This window comes from Lissotriton helveticus, chromosome 7 (assembly GCF_964261635.1).
Source record: "Lissotriton helveticus chromosome 7, aLisHel1.1, whole genome shotgun sequence".
NCBI classification, from domain to species: Eukaryota; Metazoa; Chordata; class Amphibia; order Caudata; family Salamandridae; genus Lissotriton; species Lissotriton helveticus.
The window spans coordinates 381,904,911-381,923,753 of record NC_136068.1 but is presented as its reverse complement, the minus strand read 5'-3'; the positions used below and the strand labels follow the sequence as shown (position 1 = coordinate 381,923,753).

At 44.4% G+C, this 18,843-nt stretch overlaps 1 protein-coding gene across 4 annotated transcripts in view; it reads right to left on the bottom strand.

Annotated features, from left to right (window-relative positions):
* Nucleotides 1-18,843, bottom strand: part of LOC144768495 (protein MTSS 1-like) — a 563,908-nt gene that overhangs the window by 383,201 nt on the left and 161,864 nt on the right. For all 4 annotated transcript variants that reach the window (XM_078652201.1, XM_078652202.1, XM_078652203.1 and 1 more), the window contains exon 3: nt 17,271-17,344. In XM_078652201.1, coding sequence (XP_078508327.1) covers nt 17,271-17,344 — 74 coding nt within the window. The remainder of the gene's footprint in view (nt 1-17,270; nt 17,345-18,843) is intronic.

The following is an 18,843-nucleotide window of genomic DNA, read 5'->3' as shown; positions in this document are numbered from 1 at the left end:
ATGATGAAGCCTCAGAGGAAGACCTTGTGGAAGAGGAAGTGTTTTGTCTAAATCATAGAGTACTCGGAGCAGGTGCTGGAGTGGAGTCACGGCACAACGTCAGTCAGGTTCCAAGTGGATTCGGCTCAAGGCTGGACACTGGAGTCAGCAGAGGCTCGATCTCAGGCAATGTTAGGACTGGTGTCAGTGGACAAGAGACTGGTACAAATCTTGTAGCTGGAATGAAAGTTGGCTTTGGAGTCCATGCGGATCCCAATTTAGGTTCTAGGTGCACAGATTGTGGAGAGGATGGATCTGCCAGCAGTAACCAGACATAAGGCTCCTGTGGATTCTTGGTGCCCGAAGGTGAGCCAAAGGGAAGCAACTGGTACCTTGACATCCTACCAACTTCTTTCTGGACAGATTAATGGGATGCGGTCAAGGCCCACTTCGACTTCTTATGCTTCTTTTTAGATTTGGACTTCGATTTGGACTTCGACTTAACAGACTACTTCAGCAGCAAAGAGGACCTGTCACAATAGTGGAAACAAGTTTGCACACTCGACTTGGCACAGGAGCTGGACTTACGCAGGGTGTGTGACTTCTTTCTGTGTTGTGTGAAGCACAGCATTGCTTTGTGGTCCTGGATTGCCTTTGCACACATGACTTTGACTCATGTCCCAAACTCCAGAAGCACATCTTGTGCAGGTCTGTTACAGACATCTGTTTCCGACAGTCATAGGACTGTTTGAACCTGGCTGACTCCAGTGGGAACATTGTTACCTTGCACATTGCAAAAGATTTTATAACAAACATGTCATCAATGATAAGGAAATGGAGTCCGGATCAATGATTTTAAGGCATGGAAACAGAGGAACGGACATCAGAGCGCAGGGGTGGCGACTATATGCTGCTCTGTCACTTCCGAGGCGGACAAAGGTCAATGCGGAGCCACACAATGCCACCCAGTGGCACACAAGCATTGATGTGAAAACGTCCAGATCCAGCCTGCCGCCTGTGGAAAAGTCTAAATGTGAAGAATTTGCAATCAGAAATAGCCATCAGCACCAGACGTCTACTACACACTCTAGGTCATATAGCACTATGTATACCTGTGCATGTATTCATTGGAAACCATACTGAACGACCTGAAACAGACAGCAACAATGCATATAAAAAGGATACGGATACAGACGCATTTACCGTTATGCACAAAGGGTGCGATGGAAGGGATGGCAAATCTCATTGTGTTTTGGGCAATTAGACTTTAAGAGATTAATTAGTTTAAAGCATTGCCTTTCAGTATAATTTCCATATTTCCTAAATATATGCAAATGTTATACAGTAATGCTAAAATGGCTGTCCAACGAAAAACACAAATGCTTTTTTCAAGTATTTTACGTTATTCTCTTAAAATCACTTGTGATGAGATGATGCGTTCTTGCTTGTGTACCCCTAGCCAGAGGAGCCTAAGTGTGCACATTGGAAGCGTCCCCAATACGTGGGGCGAAAAAATCCTAAAATAAATGTTAGTTATTCATGTGTAGTGTTCGATCAAATAAAATGGGCACCTGCTTTAAACAGGGCATCCACACATTTCCACTAAAATAGAAGACAAGAGGGTATACAGGGTTAGGATGTGGTTATATGAGAACGTTGGGAACTTCATTTTTACGTAGACTCAAAGACTGAGTTTGCCTCTTGAATAAACAAGACAACGTGCACTCACAGCACACCCGATCACAAAGTCTGACCTTGGTCACCCGAGACAGTACAGACCCATTGGTTCATCTTTGTAGGTCTTCTACTGAAAAAAGAAAAATATTTGCATTCTAGGCAGAATATAGCCAGGACCACTGGAATTATGTGTCCTCACACAATCCATCATCTGCTGTGTAATTTTAAGATTTTAACAAAAAATGGTTACTAGACCAAATGGATCAAAAGTTACAAAAAACATGTTGACAGATTTTGGCATGCACTGGAGGACCCTTTGCAAAGTTTGCTTGGTAACATTTCGTTTGCTTATTTCTGTACTTGGGTGTTAAACTGGTACTAAGTAGGCGCAACTTTTACCCAATGTAAAAATGCCAAAGTAATGATATGTTACTATCACAAAACGTGTCACATTATGCCACAATTTTCATTTTCTTGCTGTATAATGTAGTCACCCCAACCACATTATTTGGTCCTCTTCTGTTGCATCATTCCAGTAGCCCTGAATACAGCTCACGGTGGTGGGACGTGGGATGTGGGGAGGGGAGGGGGGTGTGGAGGATGGATGAGTCCTATTACAAGAACCGGGTTAAAGTTAATCTGTCATCTTACTAGTACAGTTCTGAGAATATCAGAAATATGGGGGCCACAGCAGTTTCCACATTGCAACATTAATGATGATTTTAGAGAGATATGCGTGAACGTTCTATGTGGGCATATATTAAGAACAAAACTACTATCCAGAGACCTTCCCCAGCCTGGAGTGCTCACACAGTGTGCAATTACAGAGCATGGGGTAAGATGCTCCTGACAGGATTTGACAGATATTCTGAGAAAGAGATGGCCGACTGGCAATCCTAAAACCTTGCTCTGCGGCGCAATGATGATTAACGTGGCAGAGTGAAAACCTCTTCTTGTCTATTCCTGGAAGAGAGCCTTTGTACAGTTCGTATTCGTTTCTCTCATATAGAGATGAATGAGCAGTCGTTCTGCATCGCGATTTTGCTGCGGCTATTTTTAGGCTCGGCAGCTGGCAAAGGAAACACTGACTCGCCTGTCTCTTGAGAGGGCCTCCCTGAGAATTAATATCTTACTGAAATCCTGCTTTTTCTCCAGCGCTTCCCTTGCAGTCCACATCTACGTTTCTGGCCGCCCCGTGCTCTGACTCACTGATGGGATTTTAACAAGCATAGCTACCAAGAAATATGACCACATATGCAGTCTATAAATAAGCAACACTTTAGAATGTGAAAAATGTACTTTTTTTTGCCTCTACTGATCACATTCTTGTCCTGTACAGTGAGTCTAGGGGCAGCAGCTGTTAAGACCTATTGCATGCAGTACTAATACATCTAGTGGTTTTGGGTCAGCCAATTGCTGGCTTTTTAAAAAACTATCAATCTCCTCTGTTTGCTTCTTGTTCAATGGCTTGCCTTCCCTTCCTCTTCCTGTGTTTGGTCCTTCCCTGAAGCATAAGCCAATTTACAATCCTTATGACTGGATGATCTGTATCTTTCAAATGCTTACATTCAGGTAGCTCCTTGCTGATAGACAGCCTTTAGCTGTCGGTTGTCAAAGACCTATTGTGTACCATACCAATACTTACACAGTGAAGTTTGATTCAGCCTACTGTTCATCATTGTCAGCTTTCCTGTCAATCTCATTTACTTATTATTAGATGACTTGCCTTCCTCTTTTTACTTATTATTAGATGGCTTGCCTTCCTCTTTTTACTTATTATTAGATGGCTTGCCTTCCTCTTTTTGTGTTTATCTTTCTGCTGGAGCATAGTTTCTTTACCATCCTTTTGATTAGATAACTTGTATCCTTCCACAGCTCACATCACAGAAGGACTTCTTTCTTCGAGCACTCCATGTGAGCGCATGCGTTTTCTTATTCTCTGCCCCACAAGATGCTTCCCCATCACCCCCTGCCGACACTCTCACCGGTGCACCTCGCCCCTTCTAGCACCTCTGTAAAAGCACAGCAACAGGTATATTTTTGCAGAGGTTTGGCTAAAGGGCACATTTCAATAGGTCAGTTTTTTTTTCTCCTCCTTTCAACATGTTGCATGAAAGTCCAGGCCTTGGAACACAAAGGTGCACTTATGGGATTGTGTGAAAACAGGCTGCTGCACTTAATCAGCAGGCTTTTGAGGAGGAGGTGTACTTAGTCCTTGGACTGCCGAAGATCATCAAATAGCCAGAGCATTTATTCCATCACTACATTGGACCATGTCAAATTCTGATACCTCCTTATTCACAGTCTGAGATAGCTTGTATGTACTTTTAAGGACCCGCAACTCGTCCTCTGAGTTATTTTTAGGTTTACAAGCACACCTAATAGCTTTTTAGGAGTCTTTCCAGATTTTCCTGCATTAAAATATGTGAAAAATAAACAATGCCATTTGTAAAGATTGAAAATATTGAAATCAATGTTCAATTGCAAGATGTATAACTGTATACATCCTTACACTGTGTTTGGCCATTTTTATTCTTCTTTTTGCTGATCTGTTCAGCATCGTCAGCGTTTAGTAACATATTACTAGATACAAAATAACTACATTTCCACCTAGTCTGTTTTCTCCATCACATCCCTTCATTGAATAAGGTAACGTATCACTCTGGAGGCTAGCCAATTCAGTTATGACTAATAAAATATTTCTCATATCACAACAGAAAGAAAAACCTGAAATTAATACCTCTGCACACTCAAGTTCAACTTGGGAGCACAAAACAAATAAATAAAATATGTGAGAGCAATTCCAAAAGCATTGAAGTGCACAGCCACCATTTTTAATACAGCCTGAACACTAGTCCACCCGCAACAAATTCGACTCTCCAGACAATGCATGCCCTCAGAAAGAGTACTACAGACCAAGGCAATACCACTGCATTTTGATACTGGCCAAACAAGGAGAATAACTTGCTAGAACAAGGTTTTTTTTGTATTGCTTTGGCTGGTGTTCTTTTTTTCATCAGGCTTTTGTTACTGGTAATGGAGCAGGACTTACAGCAAAGTGCAGATGTAATAATGTCAATATCAAATGTAAAATTAATGCGTTATGTAAGTAACAAATCAAATCAAATCTTTATTGCTTCAGCCATATCAGGTCATAACAATAGCAGTGCAAGTTAAAACCCAATAGTTACAATAAAATGTGCAGTTAACTCATTAAAAAGTGTGGATGGCCCGCAAAATTTAATATTTTTTAAAATGTCTGCCGCACAAAGAGAACTACCTAGCTTGGTACTTGAGGGTATCGAAAATAAGTCCTATTGCAGGGTGGTCAATTTAAAGAAATCCAGATAAAGTGCAAGTGCAAAAATGCATCCCTTGGTGAAAAGCCCTCAACCTATCGGTGTGGGTCGCTAGATACCAACAAAAGGAAGTACTTACTTTAGTAGTGTGGTCTGGAAGGGCCAGAAATGTCATTTTAAAGAAACAAATAAAATATTCCCGCAGCGGATACTCCCTGGGGATTGCTGAATTATTGCACTGGGTATTTTATGAAGGGGTTGGCAATCTCCTGTAGGGCTCAGATACAATAGAGCCACACTTGGTGTTAATCCCCATAATGGCTGCCCCGGTTGTTCGAAGTGGCAAGGGCTTATACCCCTCAGGGATGCCTTCGCCAGTTGGCTGTCTCAATGTGTGTTGGCAGTACTCAAGTAGGCGGCTGGGCTTCATTTATCGACTACGGCGTTGGCTTCTTCCATTAAAGTGCTAGTGTTTGGTAATTCCTCCCCTTTATGTGGCAATCACTACTGACTTATGGAAGCTACAGAAGGGCCATATCTATTGTAAGCGGCACAGAACAAACCCAACGGTTCATCTTAGCAGCAGACAGAAGGATTAACAATAACCGTGGGGTTAAAGGCCTACGAGACTTGAATAAATCTGAAAACAGCAACTTGGTTATGGTATTTGTGGGAGTTTTACATAACTAGGAGTTCTAGTGCAACGCGTGTGCCCTTTTAATTACCCTTCTGTGCACAGAACATTGTAGCACTGGTGTGAAAAATAAAGACCAGTGCGTTTGCCAGTCCCGTAACTTGGTGGACCGCAGTTACCAATGATTAAAACTATATTTGCCCAAAGACAATATATTAATTTCACAATGAGTTCTTGATTTGGAATTTACGAAAGCAATAGGAGATGCTAACTCCGAAGCAGTAGACGTGTTTTGATTACTTTGGAGTATTTTTTAATCTTCAGCCTTTTGTTAATGGCAAAGGAGCAGGAGTTACAGCAAAGTGCAGATGTAATAACGTCATGATCAAATGTAAAATAAATGCGTTATGTCAGTAACAGTGCGTGGTCGCCTCATTGTAGTGTAAATAAACACCCCACTCCACCCTCCCCTCCAGGACAGCTGCACACCGCCCCGGTATCGCTGCCTCATTGCTAACAAAACACCAGGGCACCTGTCGCTTCCACAGCCTCTTCCCTCTGCCTGCTCTTGTAGGGGAGAGCTGCTCACAGGAGCACCTGTCGAGCTACCCAGTGCTCCTGCTCCAGCAGAGGAGCAAAAGGTCACAGGGGAAGACATTAGTCACCCAGTTGTCCATCTCCGGCGAATCTAAGAGCTGCCCCAGTGTTACGTATACAATTCCATCATCTGAGCTATGGGCAGGTGCTATTGCATGATGTTCACAAGTCCTAATTTGCTAAAGGGTCAACTGCCGGCTACCCCAATCCCCTCGCGCCTGCAAAGGAATGGAGGCCTGGGCCACGTGACAGAAGTCCCGGTTCCACCACTGCAACTGTGGCAGTGACACCCGGTCGCCTGTCAGAGGCCATGGGGGCTGCCTCCTGAGCCCTTGGGGAAGGGACAAAGGAGCTGCAGATAGTGAGTGGTATATATATGGAAAGAATGAATCAATCATTGCGGGTGGGGAAATGCAAGGAAGGGAGGCGGGAGAGGACATTCAACACCATCTCTGGGGAAAGGCTACGAGGATTGTATGTGAGGCGTGAGTCTGTAAGTATCCTGCCAACACTTACACTAAGTTGACAGCAGGATTAAACAGTGGGTGGTGATTTGGGCCAAATGGTGTATGGAAACTTGAGCCCCCACAAAAATATCTGGCTATTAGGCAAAGGCACAGCGGCGGCTCCTCTGCAATGGCGGAGGAGCCTTGCCCCACTGCTTGGCTCAGAGCCAGCAAATGTGAAATAAAACAATATTCTTGCATCGTTTTATTTTGCATTTGTCGTCTCTTAGCGAGCGCTTTAGGGAGGGGTGGGACGGGCCGAGGCATGGGAGGGGGGAGGAGGAGTGCTATGTGCAATCCCTAAGTGCTCATGTGTGTTTGGCCGGACGTCTCATGCCGAACAAAACACAATTTTTTTTACACAAAACAAGGGAACCCAAAGGTATAACACTAGGGACCTTGGGCAGTAACGTATTACAAAAAACAGGGGTCCCTAGTAGTTCAGGGATCTTTCGCAAAAATGATAGACATACGCTCAATAGTATGTATGACTTTTGTCCAGCCGGACAGGAATTTTAATTAAAGTGATAAGCAAGAATAAAGAGGATTTTTTACACAGTGGGTGCAGCCAGCAACCCACAGGGGACAAGACAAAACAAGGGGATGGGGTTAGAACGAACAAGGCGGTCTGTATACTAGTAGTTCAGTGAACAGACAAAATACATTTTAGAAGCATCATTGTATACAATTTATACTTTTCATTTTACATATGACGCTAAAATGTCGACGACGTTTCGATGCCTGTTGTGAAATGAGTGGCATCATCTTCAGGACAGATGGGGGGGGACCGCCCATCTGAGCCCAGAATTGCCATCGAGCAACCCAACCAGGAATGAGACACGATCGGTCCGGTCTCCTATGAAAAGGCTTTCTTGCCCTGGTTTGGAAAATGCTCAGATAATTGAGTACCCCACCATATGTCCCTTGATATTGGGCACCGCCCCTGGAAATAAACAATGTTTGGACTTAAATCTGGCCAAAAATTGCCTAAAGATTTTCAAGACAAGCTTTTTTATTCTCTGTCCTGAAGATGATGCCACTCATTTCACAATAGGCAGCGAAACGTCGTCGACATTTTAGCGTCATATGTAAAATGAAAAGTATAAATTGTATACAATGATGCTTCTAAAATGTATTTTTGTCTGTTCACTGAACTACTAGTATACAGACCGCCTTGTTCGTTCTAACCCCATCCCCTTGTTTTGTCTTGTCCCCTGTGGGTTGCTGGCTGCACCCACTGTGTAAAAAATCCTCTTTATTCTTGCTTATCACTTTAATTAAAATTCCTGTCCGGCTGGACAAAGGTCATACATACTATTGAGCGTATGTCTATCATTTTTGCGAAAGATCCCTGAACTACTAGGGACCCCTGTTTTTTGTAAGAACAAAACACACATGCACACATAGGTTTCTCCAGCCCGGATGCATTGAGCAGCCTGGCTGGAGAAACCCCCACAGACTCCCTGGCCTGAGCAGCGCGTCTTTCTAGCCTGCTCAGGCCATTCCCTGCGCTACTCTGCAGCAGAGGGATTGGATGGGAGTCTGTCCCAGGGGCTGCTGGGACCCAGGAAGAGAAGACACAACGCTAGAGGCGGCCCCAGGTTAAAGGTATGTTTTTTAAATCTATTATTTCCAACACGCCCCTCCCCCTCCATAGCGCTCTCCCTCCTGCATTCCCCCCACCTGCCCCACCACCCGTTATTTATGGCGGCCACCACTTCAAAGGCAGGGATCTTTATACTTAAAAAAGTGCATCGTGCACTTCAGGGCTGATGCAAAAGATGCTTAGAAAGACCAGGGTGGTGGGATTTAAAAAAGGTGTGCGGGCAGACAGAGCAATACATGGCCCTTCAGCAAAGCCATGGAGGAGAGGGGCAAAGTTGGCGCTACATTCCTCCCCGGACAACTGGCAAGTCTGCAGAGGATGATCTAGGACACACAAGACCAACATCAGTTTTGAAACCACCTTGGACCATGTGGAGCCAAGGTAAACTCTTTCTGGCCCCTAAGAAAAGCCAGAGAGCCTGGGGCCCGTCCACTTGCATGAAGCCGCATCGACTCTACTTCTGCACTCTTATTTATTTCTCCTGATGCTCGCGAACACCAGAAAGGCTTTTTTATTGAGTCAATTTCCCCACATTAAATGAGCCTGCCACACAACTTACCTTTTGTTGGCAGGTGTTGCATGTTTTATTATGGAAAGCTACTCATTGCTTTTTTTCCTTCTTCTGTTAGTGAACATCTTTAATGTTTGTAAAGGATAAAAAGACAGCACTCTGAAAACAAATTCAGAGACATTCCACCCAATCAGACTCATGGCAAGTACATTCAGAAAATACAGACAATACGAGGGCGTCTTCGTATTGTTTTAAAATGTTTACTGATGTTTCCAATAATCCTAATACATACATATTGGACAACTACATTACCAAAATTCACCCAACTCGCACATCTCGTCAAAAAGGACCTGAACTCTATCCTTTTAATTTTGTTGGCTGTTCATCATTTTTGTTTTTAGTTTTTCCATAGAGAAAGTTTCATATGTAAAATGTCACTGCCAACATCCAAATTATATTTTGAGGACTCTGATTCCCTTTATTCAGTCAGCACCAACGTGGGTATATTTACACTGTTCTTCTGAACATGTTTTGGCGAACTGGATAATAGCAGTGAGTCTGCCACCTTTGTGTTATATTCAAACATAAGCCATGCCACTGAAAATAAATATAGCCCAACTTTTAGAACAAGTGCTCTAATAGTACAGGGATCATTTATTACTACAATACGAAGCCAAATGGCATGTTTTACCTTAGTACTGCCAAACTAATGTGTGTAAACACTGCTTATTGTTATCACAGATTGCTAGTATTAATTACTTAAAAGAGTAAAACAACTCTGCTATTAAGGCACATTGAATGAGTTTATCTCGCCGATCTAAATAAAGCCAATGGTTCTTAATTCTGGTTAAATACGTCTATACATAACACGTGAAATAAAGCAAGGCACAATACACATATGCAAAGTTGCAAAGAGTAAAAATACTCTACAATCCCACTGTTAAGATAGAAGTGCATTATGCGCCACTGAAAGCTTCACCTCGTTTGAGGCAGGGCCTCTCTTCATTGTCAACAAGGGTAATAGGTCATAGTTTCCATAGAAGTAGTATACTTTATGTTCTTAATAACTCTAGTGCTGTTTGACGAATCGGCACAAAACTTTACAAAAAAAAAGTCCATCCACCGCTTTGGGGATTCCTTGTGGCAGTTTTTGTGAAGGTCAGTCAAACTGAAGGTGGGAAGACATAAATAAATAGAAAGAGGGCATAATGGGGAGGGGGACGGGTGATCCTATCCTGTCCCTCGGTGCAACATGGATGTGCCCTAAAATGATCCCCCGGGTAATTAAAATAAAACTGAAAAAAATCATCATCATATGATTTGCAAATCCTATGCCGAATTTGCGGTTCTGACTTTCACTGGCTCCCACATATCTGCCCCTCAGGATTTGTAAATCCAGCATGGGATTCGCAAATACTGAAAAGTAAAAAAACTGGATAAACTCCATGCCCTGCAGCAATCTCAACTGCTGAAGACTGTGCGCAATTCCTAACAGGGACTGGCTGTCCATGAAGTGTTGAGTGCCAGGCATTCTGGCCTACACCCAATGAGCACAGTCTTCACGTTTTGGGTACCGGACATCAGTGGAAGGTTGGGCGCAAGGCCTGGCAGCCAACTGCCCGCTGCTCACAGCTAAAAGCTCACGGAGGGTTGAGTGCAACGAATGTTTGGCTGTTGTATATGGTAAAAAAAAAAATCTAAGAAATAAAATGAACGATAAATTAAAGTTATGGTTAACGTTGGTTATGACACCTCAACATGTGTTTTAGAAAAAAAATGGGAAATTCAACTAAAAACCTACCACAGTTAAAGTGCAGTTATAGTTACAAATTAAAACAAAGATATGATTTGAAACCCAGTCCATAATTCGTCATGAAAACTATAGCACAGCCACCACAGGCAATGGTTATAACCTCACAATATTTATACCAATGAGTGACATGTAAAACCAAAATGTAATGAAGCACAATCATACCAATTAACTACACTACATTCATCATCTCTGTTAAAGTTATATGGGTGGTGTAAAAATCTGTAAAATAGTTTACAACATTAGTAATTTGTGCGGTTTAAGGTTGAGCAAAAGCGTTATTTGTTTTGGCCTCTGCTGCTGCTGCCTTGAAAGTTTTGGGGCGATTCTTCAAGTGGGGGCCGAGAAAAAGAAGGGTCCCAAAATGTGTTATCGCCATGCAATTTACCATAGAGAATTTAGACAAGACTACAGTCTGGGCCGCTGGACAAATTTACACCAAATTTGGCAGAAAGGTAGCTCTTAGTATAGAAAGAGCCCTTTTTATGTCTCCCCTAGGCAGCTGTATCTACAATATGGGCTTCAAGCGCTACCGTTCTTTTTAATTTGTTCCTCTAACTGCCCTTTACAAATGCCGGCTTTTGTTTCGTGAATATGCTTAATAGTCTCTCCTTTTGGACTTTTGTATCCTCCCATGAGGACTACCCGTTACATGTGCTCTTACTCTTCAGGTTATTTAGGATACTTTGAGAGCCTCTGCGCCTGTTAAGTGTTCGTGTTTTGTTTACTTGGTGTGTAACAAAAACGTCCCCCAGGGGCCCCAAACCAGCCCCCCAACCTTGCGGCGCACCAGGGGGATTGCCCGGTGCCTACTACGGCCAGTCCGGCCCTGCTATTGACAGAATGACATGGCAGACTCCTGGTACTGGGCGAGTTTGAAGGGTAAGGGGCGGAGTGGAGAGCGTATGTTTGTCTAGTGCCTCCACCTCAGGCAGTCCGGATTCATTAGCCAACAGCGTTAATTAAGCTGGTACTTGTTGTTCAAAATGTTCCATTACAAAATATGTGCATTTAAGTCACAAGGTTTCGGCCGATTTTGTTACAGTGGGCATATTGCTGACCCCCTGTAACAAAAAAATGGCCCCCAGGGGCCCAAAACCGGCCCCCACCCTGCAGCCAACCGGGGAAATGCCCGGTGGCCGCTATGGCCAGTCCGGCCCTGGGCACTGCAGCTTCTTAAAATTCACAGGGCTGCAATGACCTGCACCAACAGGGGGCGAGGGTTTACCCCTTCTTGAGAGTTTACTGTCAGCGTCCACCCAACGATGGGGGTTGGAACCCCTTACTCGGTTTGCTGGCAATGTTTTATCTTTCGCTCTTTCATCGTCCGGGAGGGCTGCACTTCGTACCGAGACCTGCGGATCAGGCTAGGGACCTGAAGTATCCCTACAAACACAAACAGCCCCACTCTGGGGCGACTGCTTTATATGAGATCGCTGTATTTTTTTATACCAAGCCTACGTTCCTCCGGCCTCACACTTTTAAGTGGATGGCGATGTTTAAAGAGCTCCAGGGCACATGGGTGAATGCCCGTAATTCCTGTTTGTTTTAGTATTGTTTTTTTACAAGTTCATGCAGTCTTTATTGATCGCAGCAAAGGGTTTATTATAATAATAGGGTTACATTGGTTTATGTGGAAGTTTGAAATACGATTACAAACATTAGATCCTTAACCACAACAGAGATAAAATAAATACTGAAAGCTACAGAAGAGGTTATGGCGACCCCATGAGTGCAAGACAGGGATTTTTGAGGGACCCTTTAATCAGTACAAGACGTCAGAAAGTGTCCCCTACCTTGAGTGATATTTGCAAATTCATTGTGACACTCAAGGCGCCCACCATGTACCGTTGCGTCGAATTCACGAATATCACCGATAAATTATTTTAAAAAATACATTCACACACTCACTCAAACAGTAATGCACTCACTCACAGACCCATTCATACTCTTACACCCACTCAGATACTCACGCACCCACTCAGACTCATGCACTCAATCACTAACCCACTCAGTCATGCACCCATTCACAGACTCATGCACCCACTCACACACCCATTCAGTCACTCATGTACCAACTCAAACCCACTCAGACACTCACAAATCCATTCACAGATCAACTCAGACACTCATGCACCCACTCAAAGAGACATGCATCCGATGGCAGACCCACTCAGACACTCACGCACTCGTGCACAGACCCATTCATATATCCACCCAGAAACATACTCAGAGACTCATGCACCCACTCACTGACCCATTCAGACAATTATACACCCTTCGCAGACCCACTCAGATTCATGCACCCACTCACAGACCCATTCAGACACATGCAATCACGTATAGACCCACTCACTCAAATACCCACTCCCAGAGTAGTGGACAAAGGGGGCAGGGCTTCCGAACAGTTCTCATGAATTCTGCTGTGTAGGACTTACAGCAGGTACCAGGAGGACTTCTTGGCCACAAAGGTCCCTCAGTATCCAAGAGGACTTCATTCACCAACAATAGTGCACCAGGAGGCATGTTTGCAGAGTGGTGGAGAAAGTGGGCGGCCTGTGACCAGCTCTCTTAGCAATCCCGCTGTGTGGGACTTACTGGAGATAGAAGGCGGGGTTGTTCGCCCCAGGAACCGTCAGCAGCCAAGGGGACTTCATCCCCCAACGAGTAGTAGTAATTCAGGAGGTGTGTCTACAGAGTGGTGGAGAAAGGGGGTGGGGCCACGAAGAACTCTAAGCAATGCCGCAGTGTGGGACTTACTCAAGGTAGTAGGAGGGGTAGTTGGCTTCCAAGGATGTCGTTGGAGGCCAACTCCTCCCCCGAATTCAAATTCGCAAAACCCTGCATTCATTGCTAAAGAAGCCCTTAGGAGGTGGTGGTTCTCGGGGCAATATTCAGCCACAGGAGGGGGGGTCCCATGCCCCCCTCCTGGTGTAAGTCCTACACAGTGGGATTTCTGAGAGCTGTTCATAGGCCCTGCCCCTTTTCTCCATCACTCTGCAAACCTCATTACTATATAAAAAACCATAGGAATTAACTTAAAAAAACAAAGGTTACAAGGACGATATAGTTGGGAATTAGCATTTAAAAAACCTTGGAAATTAACTGAAAAAACTGAAAGTAATTAGTGAGGTTATAAGCAGTACATTGTGGGGGCGTGAGTTATAGTTAGCTCAGCTAACTAGAACTGCTGAATTTCACTGGTTTTGAACGAGTGAAACCTGAGCCTCACTAGAACATCCCTGTAACCTTTGGTTTTTTCAGTGAACTAACGTTTTTAGGTCTCGCCTGTCAATGCGCATGCGCATTGAGCAGAGCGAGACTATGGGGGCTTAAACAGAGCTTACCTACACTGGCGATTCACTGGCGATTTGATGAAGTGCATGTGCACTTTTAACTCAATGCGCAAGCGCAATTAGTTAAAATGCGCGTGCACAGCATCAAATCGTCAGCTTAGTGCCGCCAGCAGCTCTTCCCGCTCCGCCCCCTGCTGCATCAAAGGCTTGGTGCTCTGCCTCAGCCCAGCCATTCTCCTCCCCTAATTACCCCCTGCTGCATCAAAGGCTTTTTCACGGCCGGCCGGCCGTGCTTTCAGTTTCACGGCTGGCCGGCCGTGTCTCCTTTTCTTTCTTTTTTTAATCCGCTGCATGTTGTCAAATGTTTTATCTTCTCTGTTTGCGGTGACTGCCATTGATTGCTAAATTGTGTTAACCGTCCGACATCCATTGCTGCACTCCATTAAATAATGCAATTCAATGTATACTTTGGTCACCCTGCCTAAACAACGCTTCAGTTAACCTCAAGCACTTCTCCTACCTGGCCTCATACCGTGCAGCTGTCCGTGAATAAAGGCCCAGTCAAATCACTTGTTGCAGCAAGAAAAGCCGGCCTTGTTCCATGTACTTGTTCTCATCACACAACACAAGCACGAGCCTCCCATACATCTAAGTGGCCGACAGAAACAAACCACAACTCACTCCATCCAACCCTGCCTCGATGTTCTGCACGCACTTTTCTTTTTTTATTATTTTAAATATCGGCTACTATTTTTTGAGTGTATACCAGGTGACCTCCTACTTTGCTGTGTCCCCTAAGTTCCTAGGCTTCCTCGCAGTTTCACCCTTCCGCCTGCCTGCCTGCAAGGCCACAGTTACCCCGTTGGGGATTACTGCCGCCTTTTTGCAAACAGAACCCATGTCGTTTCTTGTATTCGTGCAAAGCCTTACTGCTGCTATCTAGTCTTTGATGACGTCACCGTGGGCTGCCCTCTTCCTTTCACCTGCAGCCTTCGCCCCTGGGTCTGCTTTGGTAGTCGCATGTGGCTGCCTCATTCATCCACTCCAACGCCACCTCTCTGCAGCATTTGCAAGGTCTGGATCTCCAAGGCCAAATCCTTAGCCAGTGTTAGCCCATCGAGTCAACCTGATGCTGACAATAACCTCATTAGCCTTCCACAATGCTTCCTCCGCTCGACGAATTTCTCCCCCGCAGCCATCGCCCATGAGCCACACCCACCCCCTGTTTGCAAACCCTGCTTTGAAATTAACCTTCAACAAATAATCGCCCCAGGTCTTCACACTGTTCCATTTCACGAAGCCATCACTGCCCCCCTCATCTGCATCCACTGGGACTCCCTGGTGGGTGAACTGCTCCTCCGCTGGCCTCGAGGGTATGCCCTGCTCTGGGGCATGACCTTAAGAACCACCACATCGACAAAAGAAGGCCCAAAAGCAGACCTGCGTTATGCTGTCTGACCGCATTAGCAGTGGCAAGGACTGCCTGGGAAAGATATAAAACGAGCATTGGCAAATCCAACGGGCCTGGCCTTGGAAGCCTGCAGGTTGTTTTTTTTTTTTTTTTTTTTTTGGTAAACATCTTTCAAAACCCGGAAACGTGTAAAGATAACAGACCAGGAAACATGCAGCTGCTTAAATGCCTTGTTTGCAGAAAAAAGAAAATGCACACAACAATGAAAGTAAGGTTGGCCTACCAGCAATGGCATTGGAGTGGACTGCTTTCTAGGTAGATGTGCACATATGCAAGAGAAAACCAGCACTGGCAAAGCCAATAGGTCTCCTTTTCTTTCTTTTTTTAATCCGCTGCATGTTGTCAAATGTTTTATCTCCTCTGTTTGCGGTGACTGCCATTGATTGCTAAATTGTGTTAACCGTCTGACATCCATTGCTGCACTCCATTAAATAATGCAATTCAATGTATACTTTATGTATTACTTTAAACTGACAGATATGCGATATTAATAATGCAGTATTTTTTTCTGCTTACCTGCCCCTGTTTATCTATCTTATGTGACAATTAAATATTTGATGCGTTCATATTAATGACTTTGACTATTAATGTGTGTGCGTGGAATATTATTTAGTGTAGAGATATTAATGCATGCCATGGTGTCGATGGTGTTGATAATAACGATATCTGCTTGCTTTGCTTTATAACACTTCTTATCATAGTTTTGCCGTTTCTAAGTTCTATCAATCACAGGTTCTACTGTTATCATTTTATTTGTACCACCACATCCACCATCCACCACCACCACCACATCCACCACCACCACCACATCCACCACCACCACCACATCCACCACACCCACCACCACCACCACCACCACTACATCCACCACCACCACATCCACCACCACCGCATCCACCACCACTACATCCACCACCGCATCCACCACCACCGCATCCACCACCACCACATCCACCGCATCCACCATCACATCCACCATGACATCCACCATGACATCCACCACCATCGCTTGCACCACCGCATCCACCACCATCGCATCCACCACCATCGCATCCACCACCACATCCACCTGACAAAGGTATTAATTTTGCTATTTTCAAAACCAACACATAAATAAAAAAATTTAAAAACTTTCCTAATGCGAGACCTATTGCATTTTCAATGCTTGTTTTATTCCCTTTCCTAACTATAACGTCCCTGTAACATTCCGTTTTTTTCAGGGAATACATTTGGAAAGGATACCTGCAATCATACCCAGTCTGTGGACATCCACTCTGCTATCATTAACATTTAATGGCTTTAGATAATCTTGAATCTAGTTGTTAGTCGAATTGTTGAAATGTATAGAAATAGTATACTAACAAGATGGAAAAATAGCTGCTGTTACATTACTGAATTAATGACCTGTTTAACTATGCAACTTTTTAAGGCATGTTTTTTTTCATCTCATGGATAAACAAAACAAACATTTATGCTCCTAGGGACATTTTTAATCTTTAAGTATTTTAGAAATTCTTACGAATTTCAAGAGTATAACAGATGTCAAATAAAAAGTTGTACAAATGTTAAAAAGAGTGCATGATGTACATGGTTCAATGTGGTCATTTCGGAAATAACATCTGTAAATATGCATTGCACTTGCTATGGTATCACTTGTGACATCTAAAACTGCCAACAAACATTTGAGCAGCCACACTTGACATATGCAAACTGCTGCATAATATTAATGAAAACTCTGCACCCGCTTCAATAATTATATTCCAATTTCAAGACAATCTTGATAGCCCAAATTATTAGAAAGAAAGTGAAAGGATGACTCTCTGCTGTTCGAGTTTTCATTAAGCAGTTGTAATTCATATACCCATTAATTCTTGCGCATTTTACCTCTGGTGTTGATGGCCATATCGGCAATTTTCTGGAAAGCATCCAAAAAGGAACCGGTCACCATTGTTGTCGTCCTAAAGGAGAAAATACAGTAATTCAAAAACCACTAATGTACAATATTTTGTATATATGCATGATATTCACTGGATACAACAGTCATACATTGTAAAGCAACTGCAAGTCACTAAGTAACTCCGTAACAATGTAGAAGGAAGGCAAAGGTTGGTCCAGGGAAGTCTAAAGTAATTTGCAAGACCACTAATACATGCTGCAGGGAGTACCGTAGCACTTTACTTTACTATCCTCCCTACGCATTCCAATCCTTGGCCCTGCCTCTTAAAGGGTTCTGCCATTCGCCATTTTTCTGGTGAAAGGGGTGCTCCAGCAACAATAATGTATTATAAATGTCCAATCTAAACCGACTCAACATCCACTCACAATGTGCGACAGGCACATATCTCAAGCAGGTTTATATAATGGAAGGCACTTTAAATGCTCCACGATCCAGAATTCGTGGGTAACTTTCAAAGCCGGCAGACCGTTATGGAATGTAATAACGGTGGTGCAAAAGGACTATGGCCCAGATGCATTAAGCTAAAAACAGCTCGCAAAGGGGCAGATTCTCAGAATCTGCCCCTTTGCGACCGTATTTTTGCATTTGGGATGCATCATCCCAAATGCAAAAATCGCAAATTAAGAATTCGCTAAATTGCGATTACTTGCATTTAAGGAATCTCAAATTGAGATTCCTTAAATGCAATGGATGAAAGTTTAAACAAGCATTTACAATGCAATGGTTTCGCCTTTGGAAAAGTTAGAGCTTTTGGCATTGTAAATGACAAAATTTGTATTTATGTGTTGGTTTTGAAAACAAATAAATAAATGGCATTGTCATTTACATTGCCATTAGCTTAATCTCTCGCAAATGTGAGACCTATTGTACCCTACGGACGAGCTCAGCAGACAGCAATTACTACCACACACACACACCCAGAGCCACACACACCCAGAGACAGCCAGACACACACACCCAGAGCCACACACACACACCCAGGGCCAGCCACACACACACACACACCCAGAGCCAGCCACACACACACCCAGAGCCACACACACACACACACACCCACCCAGAGCCACACACACACACACCCACCCAGAGCCACACTCACCCACACTCAGGAGAGCAAGCACAGCGAGGGGGCAGGGAAGCAAGCACAGCGAGGGGGCAGGGAAGCAAGCACAGCGAGGGGGCAGGGAAGCAAGCACAGCCAGGTGGCAGGGAAGCAAGCACAACCAGGTGGCAGGGAAGCAAGCACAACCAGGGGAAGGGGAACCAGGGGAAGGGGAACCAGGGTAAGGGGAACCAGGGGGCGGGGGAGCAACCCACCGAGAGCCACACACACCCACCGAGAGCCACACACACCCACCCAGAGTCACACACACACACTCAGGAGAGCAAGCAGAGCCAGGGGGCGGGGAAGCAAGCACAGCCAGGGGGCGGGGCAGCAAGCACAGCCAGGGGGCGGGGGAGAAAGCACAGCCAGGGGGCAGGGAAGAAAGCACAGCCAGG